The sequence below is a fragment of the Micropterus salmoides genome, unplaced genomic scaffold, assembly GCF_014851395.1.
Source record: "Micropterus salmoides isolate LMB-PRFRI ecotype aquatic unplaced genomic scaffold, ASM1485139v1 Ms_hic_scaffold_19, whole genome shotgun sequence".
Lineage (NCBI taxonomy): Eukaryota > Metazoa > Chordata > Actinopteri > Centrarchiformes > Centrarchidae > Micropterus > Micropterus salmoides.
Genome location: NW_024041039.1, coordinates 31,626,387 through 31,639,006, shown reverse-complemented (window position 1 = coordinate 31,639,006; position 12,620 = coordinate 31,626,387). Strand labels below are relative to the sequence as shown.

At 42.6% G+C, this 12,620-nt stretch overlaps 1 protein-coding gene across 2 annotated transcripts in view; it reads left to right on the top strand.

Annotated features, from left to right (window-relative positions):
• Positions 1 to 12,620, top strand: part of syne3 (spectrin repeat containing, nuclear envelope family member 3) — a 67,505-nt gene that overhangs the window by 40,041 nt on the left and 14,844 nt on the right. The window contains exons 13-16 of one of the 2 annotated variants that reach the window (XR_005445573.1): positions 5,213 to 5,385; positions 7,113 to 7,623; positions 8,189 to 8,286; positions 9,263 to 9,406. Coding sequence is in view for 1 of the 2 variants with exons in the window: in XM_038728274.1 (XP_038584202.1) it covers positions 5,213 to 5,385; positions 7,113 to 7,623; positions 9,263 to 9,406 (828 nt within the window). In the remaining variant the exon portion in view is untranslated. The remainder of the gene's footprint in view (positions 1 to 5,212; positions 5,386 to 7,112; positions 7,624 to 8,188; positions 8,287 to 9,262; positions 9,407 to 12,620) is intronic. The other variant, XM_038728274.1, reaches the window with a different exon arrangement.

Below are 12,620 nucleotides of genomic sequence, written 5' to 3'. Positions count from 1 at the left end.
TAGGAGTGGCTGACGAGCTGAATGGATTTTACTGTAGGTTTGAGAAGCCCACAGTCGCACCTCTCCCACTCCAATACCATCTTCAAACAGTCACCTTCCCCCACTGCCATGCTGACAGCCCCCCTCCCCGACCCCTCACCTGCACTCATGATCTGTGAAGAGGAGGTGAGCCAGCTCTTCCAGAGGCAGATCAGGAAGGCTCTTAGCCCAGACAGTGTGTCCCCATCCTGTCTGAAAATCTGTGCAGACCATCTTCACACAGATCTTCAACAGATCACTGGAGCTGTGTGAAGTTTCCTCCTGCTTCAAACGCTCCACAACGCCCCCAGGCCAGGGTCCCCCACTGACACTCCCCCCTTGCAAATAATAGAAATGTCTCTGCACATGTAAATATTATTTAATTTCATATCGTGCACAAACCTGGCACATTGCACATATTTGTTGTTAATTGTTAATCTTTGTTGTTGTGTATTTTTATATTGTCAATTTATATATTTATGTTCACAATATTCTCTTCCGTTGCAGCACGTCTGCACAACACAAACCCAGAATAATGCACATGTAAAAATCTGCGACGTTGTTCTTTCTCTGCAAATAGTTGTTTTCTTTTTCTGTATTCTTTTTATTCTTTAACTCCAGAACTTGCATTGTCTATTCCATATTTATATATTTCTACATTTTTTTTATGTCAACTGTATGTTGGTCTACGTGTAGCACCTTATCACTAAAGAAAATTTGTTGTATGTGTAAAACACTACTCCTTCTGATTCTGATTCAATCATCCTGGTCCCAAAAAAACCCCTCCATCTCTGGACTAAATGACTACAGGCCTGTCGCCCTGACACCTGTAGTCTTGAAGTCCTTTGAAAGACTGGTGTTGGGCCACCTGCTGGACCCCCTGCAGTTTGCTTACAGGGCTAACAGGTCTGTGGATGATGCAGTCAACCTGGGTCTGCATTACATCCTGCAACACCTCGACTCTCCAAGAACTTATGCAAGGATCCTGTTTGTGGACTTCAGCTCAGCGTTCAAATTCCTCGCATGTGTACACATACCTGGCAATTCATAGTTTTCAGTCACGTGACATGCGCAGTGACCTGGAGGGCAAAACAACGGACCAACATAGTGTCTCACGCTGCAACTCCCCCCGTAGAGACGCCACAAAAACAGTACACTTTTATGTGTTCATATAATACTGCATATCCAATCCATATAACGTTACAGCATCTGCTGCCGCATTTCTACCATTAAAAACCGCCATTACCGCATTCAAGCGGTGGCAGCACCGCTTGAATGCGGTAATGTTTTTTTTTAACCTTCTGCGGAATCCCAAAGCACAACAACCATCCAGCATTTTGACAAAGTAACAAACTGAAAGCAGCAGTGTATCACTTGCTTCCTGGTTGGCAGGCAGCGGAAAATAACGTCTTTTTTGCCCTCCAAGGGAGTGTTTTCCTTGGAATGTGACGTCACGTGAAAAAACTATGAATAAAACTGATTCTGAGTTCTCTGACCATGTTGCTCTTTAAGATCAAAATAAGAAGCACAGTTAGTCAAGATGACTTTATTCAAGTTTAAGAAATTATTCCTCTGACTCAATTTAAAGATATCCATTCCAAAAATGAACACTGCTGGTTCAACGAAGGTTGAGGTCAAGGGCAACTGGACTTGGTAGAAGATACTAGAAGACGTTTCGTCCCTCATCCAAGAGACTTCTTCAGTTCTGACTGACTGGTGGGGAAACTCAGCTATTTAACCTCTGGGATCATTCGGTAGGATCTTCGATACCATTGGTTCGTTTGTACCACGGTTACCGCAGCCAGGAGCACTATGTGTCTTCAACATGGCACTTCTATCCCTGGAACCCTGACACCCTTCTATCTTAAAAACCTGTGGACAATAACAAAAAAGTAAACACAAAATAGACAATGCTAAATAGAATTTTGCAAATAAATAAAGTCATTAAAAAAGCAAGGGATAAAAATAGAATGAAAGTCAATAATTAAGGTGTGACGACCCCGGCTCTCAGGCCGCAACAAAGGAGGAGGATGCAACTCCAGTTTAACAAAGATTAATAAATTTATTTAAAACAACAGAAAAGAAAAGGACAACGTGGTAGAGCGGTGTGGAAGGCGCAAGCACCGACACTGGCGCAAGCACCGAAACTGGCGTCTGGGCATCTGGCCATGTGCTCCCAGTTGCCTTGATTGAGGAAAGAGACAGCACTCAGGTCCTGCAAAGAATTAAGAAAGGTCAAAGGGTTATGATCTGTGAAGACCACCACAGGCACAGAACTAAATACACATGAAAATGCTGCAAAGCCAAGACCAAAGCTAAGGTTTCCTTTTCAATAACTGAATAATTCAGCTGGTGTTTGTTGAATTTCCTTGAAAAAGAAACGGACTGGCTTGTCAACCCCCAAATCATCAGCCTGCAAGAACACTGCACCTGCACTCACATAGCTAGCGTCTATCTCAAGTTTGAAAGCCCAAATAAAATAAGTGACTGTAGCCTTTGCAAACTCGCACTTGGCCAGATTAACGGTCAGCTGTGCGTGAGCCAAGCGGTCAAACAACCAACCAGCATCCAAATGTTTACGTTTCTCCAGGTGAACACGATAAAACCTCTTTTTAATCTGTTTACAATCCCCAACATCTATATCATGCGCAACCATATGTGTGCGGGTAGGGGTATCACCAAAAAGACATGGATATTGCTTGATCAGGTCAGCTAACTGGCTACGCCAAGACTTAACAAGCCATCCAGATTCCGAATAGACTTTGAGTTCTTAAGCCGACCATATAGCACTGCTTCGTCTAGGCCTAACAAATTCTCCTCTTCTTGACCTACACATCCTGATTGGACACAGATACAGACAAGCAAGCTGGATGCACATCAGAATGCTGTGCTTCAACTGACTGCTCTACACGAGAATAGTATGGTTTTAGCAAGTTGACATGACAGAGCTGAGTGGACGATCTACAACTGGGAGTAGCAATCACATAATTCTGGTCTGACACCTTTTTCACCACAGAGTATGGCCCTGAAAACTTTGTCTGAAATGGAGAAGTAAAATGGGCAACAGAGGAAGCACCTTATCTCCTGGCAGAAAAACACGATCCTCAACTTTTCCTCAAGTTTTTTTCATTTTGTCTTGTGCAGACGCCAAATAATTTTTAGGGAACCAAGACATCCACTACTTCCACCATGAGTCAAAACATAATCATAAGCTAAAGCGGCGGCTTCAGCTGCCGTCTTCACCTTCTGTTCACTAATATAGGTGGCGATGCGCTCCGGTACAGAGTTTTTAAACTGCTCCAAGATCATCAGATCCCGCAGAGCCTCATGAGAATTAACCTCAGCTGCACCACACCAATAATCTAATTCACGAGCAAACTCCAAATGCAATCACCTCTTTTCCAACCTCTAAACCGTTGGCGATACACCTCAGGCACCAGTTCATAGGCCTTAAGGACAGCAGATATTACCACAACATATTTCAACCCATCACTGTCACTCAGAGAAGAATAAGCCTCCTGGGCCCTGCCGGTTAACACACATTGTAACATTAATGTTCGAGTGGCATCACACGTGCCTCAGCTAAACGCTCAAACATTGACAAAAAAGTTTCAGGATCTTTTTCATTAAACCTGGGAATGAGCCTCAAATCAGACTGCCTGCAATCTGCCACAGAAGAATTATCAGTAAAAACCAGGACATCAGCTGCAACTTTCCCTTCTCTAATCAACGTCAATTTCTGCTTTTCTGTCAATCTTTGCCTGTTTGCACTTTCTCCAGCTCAATGTCCTGACGCAGCTTCTTTCTTAGTCTCCAACTTCATACATAACACTAGTAACTCTTTTTGCTGCTCAAAATTCAAACCAGATCCAGGAGACACTGAGTAGGCAAACCTGCGGAAAAACTGACCCTCCGTGGTGCCCAGCACTTTCATCTTTAACAAATTAATTTTTAAATTTGCTCCTGTTATCGCCAACATCACTTTTGTAATAGTCAGCTATTTTAACAAACTCATCCCTTGAACACTGCTTGGCTGGTGCCTCAACAAATGCCTTTACAACGTCATCCATAATTTACCAGACATTCGCAAACACAAGGGGAAAAAATGAGAATGCACAGTGCAAGGACCTACCAGTGTGCGCAAAAGGCCGACGTAGCCTCTAAACGGAGCCTCCCCGTTAGCTAACTACCTAACCTGGAATCTTATTACATAACCCCCCCCCCCCCTAGTGTTCATGAGGCGTGGCGGCGGGTACTTACGCACCATCAGCCCACTGGCCCGAGAGAAGCAACCGGTAAACTGGCAACCACCTCGGAACCACAGATGTGCTCCTGAGGGAAAAGGGGAAAAAGTAAGCTCTAACCGCCGTACCCCAGCACTAATCACCTTGATTGCCTGCTGAGGAAAACACACCGAGACCACACAGCACACAGGTCCACAACAAGAGCTCTTGGGGCCGTCACATAAGGCAACAAATGACAGTGCACTTTAACTAAAAGCAGTCTAAAAAGATATGTCTTAAGGTTTCTTTTAAACATGGAGCCTGGGGCCACAGTGGCTAAAGACTCCCCATGTGTGGGACAAGTGAGACAAGTTGTCATAAACTGGAATAATCCTTTAAGGTGCTGTTATGGCGGCTATATCTTTGGTACAAACAGTGTTTTTTAAATTATTGAGATTTTTGGGTTGATTTATTTTTTTAAGACTTAAATGAATGAAAATATATGGGTGAAGCCAACTACTAATTTAAATGAGATACTGAGCTTGTCTGCTATTGGCTGGGCTTTGAAGCTAGATTATGTCTGTCTGTTGTGGTTTGTTGCTTAGTTAATTGACAAGTGTGTGTGTAGAGTTGTTTTCTCAACACCAGCTAGACTGACAGATGACAGTATATGAATGCTGTAACTGAAAATAATTAATGAAATGAAAGATTTTGAAAACCGACCTATACAAGAATGTTCAACAATTCCCACTAAGAGCGACACAGGTAAGTCTGTCTGTATGTCACACTGTATGAAGTTCACTAACACAAATGAATTTCTTGGTAACTCTGATGTTGACACAAATTATCGTCATCATGATTGCTGTATGATGAAAACAGTCTGTTATGCCTCTGTGACTTTTGGCCTCCTCTCTCTGCGTACCGTGTATTTTGTTCCATTCCATTTATTGTTCCATTGTCCTTGTCCACAGAGAGCACTTGGAGAGTTTCCAGAGAAGGAGCTTCAGCTGCAGCATATGGAGGTCCAGGGTCAGGGGGTTCTGGAGAAAACATCTGAGGAGGGACAGGTCTATATCCTGCGAGACATGAAGCGTCTACGAGAGTCCTGGTTGGCCCTGTACAACATGAGTCTCAATCTTCACAGGTACCTGAAGACATGAGAATGATGCTTAGTGTGTGTTGACAGTTAGTTACTCTTTACTCAGTTTTACTGATCACTCTGACTCCTTGTGTACACCCACTGCATCGGGAAGCAGCTCAGCAGCAGCAGTTTCAGTCCTCCATTAGTGTCCTGTGATGGACATCAATACAGGTGGACCGGTGGACATGGGCAAGCCAGCTAAGGACACACAACGTTTAAATAAGACAACTTTAGAATTACTGGAAGTGAAGTTTCTCCATTTGGTAGAAGCTAGCCATCCCCCAACGCTTCAAGCATCCCAGACCAGTCTCCTCACAGTGAGGACAAATTGATATTTACCCATCTTCTAATTCCCAGTAAGACATCGAGCCCCCAATGTCAAAATAAGGCAGCGTTACTGGATAGCAAATTAAATGTAATTACCGAATTTCAAATTATTATTTCTTACACTACTTCTTGCTGAAAAAATAATGACATTGCTGTAACATGCTACTAAGTGATGTGTTACTGGCCAAACACTGGTGTTTACATGAAACGACAGAAGCATGTTGGCATTGTGCACAGGCCAATATACAACCAATGTAGTAATGCATACAAGTTGGGGCAAAAGTTATGTTATGAATTGGCAGTATCTACCTGAAAAAGCAAAACAGCAGGTGGTAGTGGTAGACTCCACAGCTCCAGAGCCAGAAACACCTGCAGGAAGTGATAGGAGGAGAGAGGAGAGGGACGAGAAAGCACAAGACTACCAGAAAGGGGAGAAGTTGTGTTAGTAACATGCAATAATGGGATGAGGTTGCATACAGAGGGAGAGAAAGTAGAGGAGAGAGGAGCTCAGTACATCATGGGAAGTCCCCCGGCAGTCTAGGCCTATAGCAGCATAACTAAGGGATGGTTCAGGACTCACCTGAGCCAGCCCTAACTATAAGCTTTATCAAAGAGGAAAGTCTTAAGCCTACTCTTAAATGTGGAGATGGTGTCTGCCTCCTGAACCCAAACTGGAACCTGGTTCCACGGGAGAGGAGCTTGAAGCTGATGATACACGGAACAACTTTTAGAGTTGTTGTTGGGCAGTATTGCCGTTAATGGGCAACCAGGTGAGACGCAGGACAACTAACTAAAGGGCGATGGACAGACAGCGTTCGCTGCAGCAGACTGGCCGGCCGGTGCGGTCGCAGATCATAAAGTAAAACAGAAACTGAAAAAGAAAAACTCCTGACCCCTGGCTGGTTCGGCCTGAAATGGACCGGCCGTTGGGGATTGCTCCCAAACGCCACAATGGCCAGTCTGCCCCTGGCTTCAACATTTGTTTTTCTTAAGAATCACATAAAGCGCAAAATTGAGTAGATACTTGGTTAATTTGCAGTATTACAAGTATTACATACATTAATTCAATTACATACATTCTTTCTCTTTTTTTGATGTGTCAGCCTTCAAAATGCTAGAAGTATATTGGGCTCTACAATGTTTCTAAGGTCTAGAATGAACATTCAAGCTCAGTCACTGGAATGTTAAGATAAGTGGTTGTGTACAGAATATAAATGTATTCATATAAACAAACAATAAACAAGAGCTTCTCTTACCTCAAGTGTATGACTGCTCAAATTTCATGCCAGGAAAAAAAACTGGATGGAGGCAAGAATGTTCAACGGTGTCTTTGTGTTGTTATGATGCATTAGACTTACAGCTGCTGAGTTATGAAAACAACTGTCTATTTCTTTCTCTCCCAGGCTGCTGAACAGCTCCAAAGAGCAGACAGAGTCTGACTTGAGGAGAGTTGGAGGCCTGACTGTGGGCAGCACATCCCTAACAACAGAGCCCAGTCTGGGGGAGGGGGACAGTCAGGTCAGGACGGGAAGCTCCAGGAGCCAGAGACGCCAACAGCAAGACAAGACAGCAGAGGCTAGCTCTGAGCCTGCAGGAGGAGGACCACTGGAGGGGGAGGCAGGAGACTGCGCGATGACTGGGCAGGGTGGGTGGATCCAGGGCTATGGTGAAGATCACCTCATTCTGCCTAGACAAGACAATGAGTATTTCAGCCCATCAATGACAGGCAAGGACAGTGGGCGTTCTTTTAAAGGAGATGAAGTTGATTCCTCTGCTTGGAGCATTCACAGCAGATCAGGCCAGAAGGTTCCCAAAGACACCACCACTGATAGAAGCCCTGACAGTGATACATCAAGAAGACGAAGAAGGGACCCAGCCAAGCAACCAACCGCAACACCAACGCAACACACAATGGTATTGTAGTGCAGTGTTCATACGTCCTACTCCTTGGTTGACTTTGCAGAGTAGAAAAGTGGGCCGAGCCAGTGCGTTTCAAAGTTTACTTTCAATGATAAACAATGTTCCTCCACACAGAAACACAGGAGGAGATCATTTAACAGTACCATAGGGTTATGTTGGCTTTCCTCCATTAATGTAGTACTAAATACTACAGTACCCCTGAGTATCGCATGCAAACTGAAACTGATCCAAAAATACACAGGTGAACTGAATCAAGTATTTAAATTATTACCATAATGCTTTCTGGGACTTGTAGACAATTTCTCTCAACCCAGAATTTTTCAACACAGTGGATCATTGTTTGAACTGATCGTTCTTACCCATGTTAGAGGTGGGGAATATCCAGTCATGCAAAATTGACTGTGAGGACAAAAATAGGGCAGTGCAATTAATTGATTTTAATCATGATTTTGATTTTGGCTTCCAACGATTATAAAAACCAGTTAATTGAGATGAAACGATTATTGTGCTGCGCGCTGTTTCTCAAAGACACTCAATTTGTCTTGTGTTGTAAATCCAGCTCACCCTTTCCTTTACTGCTGCGCCTCTGGTCTCTCCCTGGCAGTCCATCCAGCCCCCCAAACCACCCTCCTCCTGCACTCTAAGATGCTGTTTAAAGTTAAGCAGTCAATTAATGTTTCTTATTAAAAGGGCAATTTGGGATTTTGGAATAAGGCATAATCATTTTTAAATATGAAGCAAATTCAGTAAATGCATGGCTTCCTAAGGCAATCAATAATTGTGTTAAATAATCGTGATCCCCGTATTGACCATAAAAAACGTGATTATGATCTTTGCCATAATCAAGCCCTAACCCTGGCAAGGCTCAATCACAGATCCCCTTTCTGCATGGCCAATACTATGCAGAAAACACACTGTACAGGTCAGCTGACCAGTCACGACATGGTTGCTTACACTGACCGTAAACACAGAAATTCAAGTTTATTCAAACAAGATAACTGCGTCTTCAACAATATTGACTAAAAGAGAAAGACAGCATCACACTGCAATTCTATGAACAGAAAGTAAGAAGAAAGAAAAATATTGAATCGCAGTTGTCTTGTCTGCTGTGCAGCATTTATTAGTATCACAGCACATACTGAGTGCAGACTAGAGTGTTAGCCACATGTAAAGTACTACTCCAGTGATATTACAGAGATAACAGATCTCTTGACAGCAGCCATGTGACAGTTTGAGCATGAAACTACACAAACTACCAGATAGCCATCACAACCCTCCTCAAATTAGACATCAAACAACAGCTGATCTAGCAGAAAATAAGCTAAATTCATATTGCTTAATGAATGATAAGAGTGAATGGACTCTAGTCATTTAATTATATGATTTTTACAGCTGGGCACATTTCTCTATTCTGAGGGTTGTTGGTACTGTTGACAGGCTTTCATGCCATCTTTTAGTACATACTTTGGTCTTTTGCTGCTACGTAATCAGCACAAAAATGCTAATGAGGGTAGAATTACTAAAAAAGTTCCAAATTCCTACTCTAAACTCAAAAAATGGTGTATGATGACTTGCTGACACAGTGTTAGTGTGGGCTGTGCAAGAGTTTTCTAAGTTGTTTGGGGTTTTACAGGGGGGCACAGAACAGAAAACATCCAGGAGGAGGGAATTTGAAGCTTGGCTGTCCAAACAAAATGACCTCCTCTCCAGGATCCTCAGTACCAAGGGAGCAACGCTGCGTGCCAAAGAACTCAAGATCCGACAGGACACACTCAAGGTGAGTTTCTGTTAAGGTGTTCTTTTTACAGCTCAGTATGTAGTTGTAGTGTGACGCTACCTCTTGTTCTTGGAGGAGGATGTAAAGACTGTACTGTTTTCACCAGCTCTTTGTTAAGTGCTGAGTATGTCTACAATGCTAAAAGAGGTGGTATTCTGCTTTTTGGCTTTTCCCCCTTTATTGAGTTACATACCTTTTTGTGCATGTAATAGGTTTGAAAAGTTAAAAAGCCAAAGGGGGAGTTCCCATCTCCCACAGAAAGCACTGCTCTGAACTGCCTGAAAACAGCTCGATTGTAGTCCAGCCTTTTCTTCCGCTTTCTTGTGATGTCACAAGAAAACACTCGTCATAATGCTCGCCTAGCAGCTAGTCAGACACGCCCTCAAAAACACTGATGGAAAAACACACTGAGCTGCAGCACACCGTGACGAGACGTTGGCCTGCTGCCTCCCCTCTCCCTTCCAAACACTAGCTACCCTCCAGACAGTTAATGGAGTTAAAGTTGTTACCGTGATGTAGAGACAGCGCACAACTAAAACAGAGCGTTCAACACAGGGTGAAAAGAGGAGCTATGTGCAGTATGACAAAAATATGGTGTTTGTTGAACACCATGTAACCTGTTCTGGTACAACCCTTAAATAAAATAATAAGCCTAAAAATGAGCATAATATGACCACTTTAAATGCTTGTGGTTGTAACCTTGATTAAAGAACCTGAAACTGAAGTTTTTGCAGGTACTAATTACACTGACATTATTGCTAAAGCAAAGCAGAGTTTATAAGATGTCTGTATGCATTTTCTCACTTCCAAAGCAGCCATTGGGCACATATCAGTGCATGATATAGGTAGTCCACCACAGTGATTACTGTAACTAGGGCTGACCCCGAATAGCCAAAGATCCAATGCTTTGATGAGCGTAGCCCGATTTGACTGCCAATCTCACCGGTGAAGCTTTGCAGCAGCATTATGAAATGAGGATCATGCCATTCAGGCGATATAGGGGTGCTCAATGTCTGATTTAACATAGAATATTTGATTTCTCCCATTAACTTAATGTCCAGCCTATTATCATATACAATGCTGTAAATAAAAATGTGGGAAAAAATAAGCTTTTAATAAATCTTTTTAAAGTGCGTAAAGAAATCCAAAATTGCAACCCTGGCCCTCAAGGAAGCGGGCATGTGCGTCATTGGGCATTTGTGGCATAGCGTGTGTATGTGTGTGTGTGGTCACCATTGATCACACAAAGAATATATTGTTTTTAAACAGTTACTTGGGATAGACCCGCGAGAAACCGCGACTTGCATGCAGTTGTTATAGTTTTTCAATGAAATCACTTATTGATAAATCAAAATTTCACTGCCTTATTGTCAATGGGCTGTAGCCTCACTTATAAAGAAAGCACACACCACTATTCTTCTTTCAATGTGAAGCCACCGGGTTGGGAAGCAGCTACACGCACGCTCTTGAGCCTCTCTGCGACTACAGCAACAACACAGCAGCAAACGACATGCAGTCCACCAAAACCATAAAACAAGCGGCTCCCAGCACAACACAGACTCCAACATAAACTCCACATAAGCATAGAATCAACAAGAAAGTTTTATGTGATGAAGTCTGTCAGGCCAAACCAGAATCAGATGATGTTGGTGAAAACGGTGAACATCGGAAAGGCTGGAGTCACAAAGAGAGTCACTTTAGCTCCCTGGCAACATTTTCCTGTGTAATATATAATATGTAATGTTATGGCTTTCCACGTTACTTCACCTACTAATGCACCGAATATTACTGTCCTGTGTACCATATAAAGTTCTGCGGCGCTTTTCATCTTTACTAAAAAAAAACATAACGCAATAAAACTATTTGACAAAAAACAAAGTTTGACAACTCATCACACATGACTTCACTTGTGCTCCACAAAATACTTTAAAAGTTCCTTTTATCAACTGCCTCCACCCTTTGTTTACAGTCTATGGCCTCCAAGGGGCTTCTCAGGGTTTTCCGAAGGGCCTTGCTCAGCGTGGGCGGAGTCAAACGTTTAACGCCGCCCATGATGAGCACCGCCCCGATCTGCATACTGCAGTCAGGGGCTTCTGTGCGTTTCTGCGCTGATTGTGGGATTTTGGTATGAAAGCGGTTGTGTTTGGGATTATGCTCAGTCATGAGTTCAAGCGAGCACGCGTACGAGCACACGCCTGGTTGCAGGTGTTTCTCACAGGATTTTGTGAGGCTATAGTGGGAGGACCTCGGACTCTCTTGGGGGGTTGGGAGGCATGCCCCCCAAAGAAAATGTTGTAAATTTTAAAGTTAAGTGCATTAATCTGTAGCACTTTGAGAGAAAAATTAGGCTTGATCTATGAAGAACTTGGCACTCTTGCAAACAGTTTTGTGCTCTTGTAAACAATTTGATCATAAACACCTTGTATTGATATAAATGGTGATAACAGCAAATAAATCAACAAAATTACTTTGTGATTTTCAAGCAAACAAAAATTAAAGAAAAAGTCATTTCCCTAACATTTTAGTGTTTTTTTTTTAAAAAACTTTTAATGGAAACATGTATGTTTTATACGTCCTGTGAACGAACATAATCCAATTAATCTTATTTCCATACTGTATATACGTTGTGTTAACACTAGGAGTGTGATGAGACACATTTTCGATAAAGCAAATGTAGCTAGTCTACGATACAAGCAAAGAGAGGCCCATCTAGAGCAAATCCCCTGGATACAAAGAGGCTGAAGCTAGAAATCCAAGCTGAAGTAGCCTGTAGCAGAGCTTTGATTCTGTTTTCTTTTTTTTTAAACTGTTTTATACATCCAAAGAAACCAGATCCGTCATCTAATTGAGACCTGCATTTATTTGTCAAAACATCTCACACCCAGCCAGTAAAAGGAATCTGCATCTAATTTGGGCTCAGCCTTTTATTAAAGTTTTACAATATTATTTTAATAATGTGTGAGTTAAAAACACAGTCCTGCCTGAGACGACTCCTGAATTCAGTGAAGAAATTATTCATATATATATACACACTCACTGGCCACTTTATTAGGTACGCCTTGCTAGTACTGGGTTGGACCCCCTTTTGCCTTCAGAACTGCCTTCATTCTTCATGGCATACATACAAACATTCCTCAGAGACTTTGGTCCATATTGACATGAAAGCATCACGCAGTTGCTGCAGATTTGTTGGCTGTAATTCAATGATGTGAAT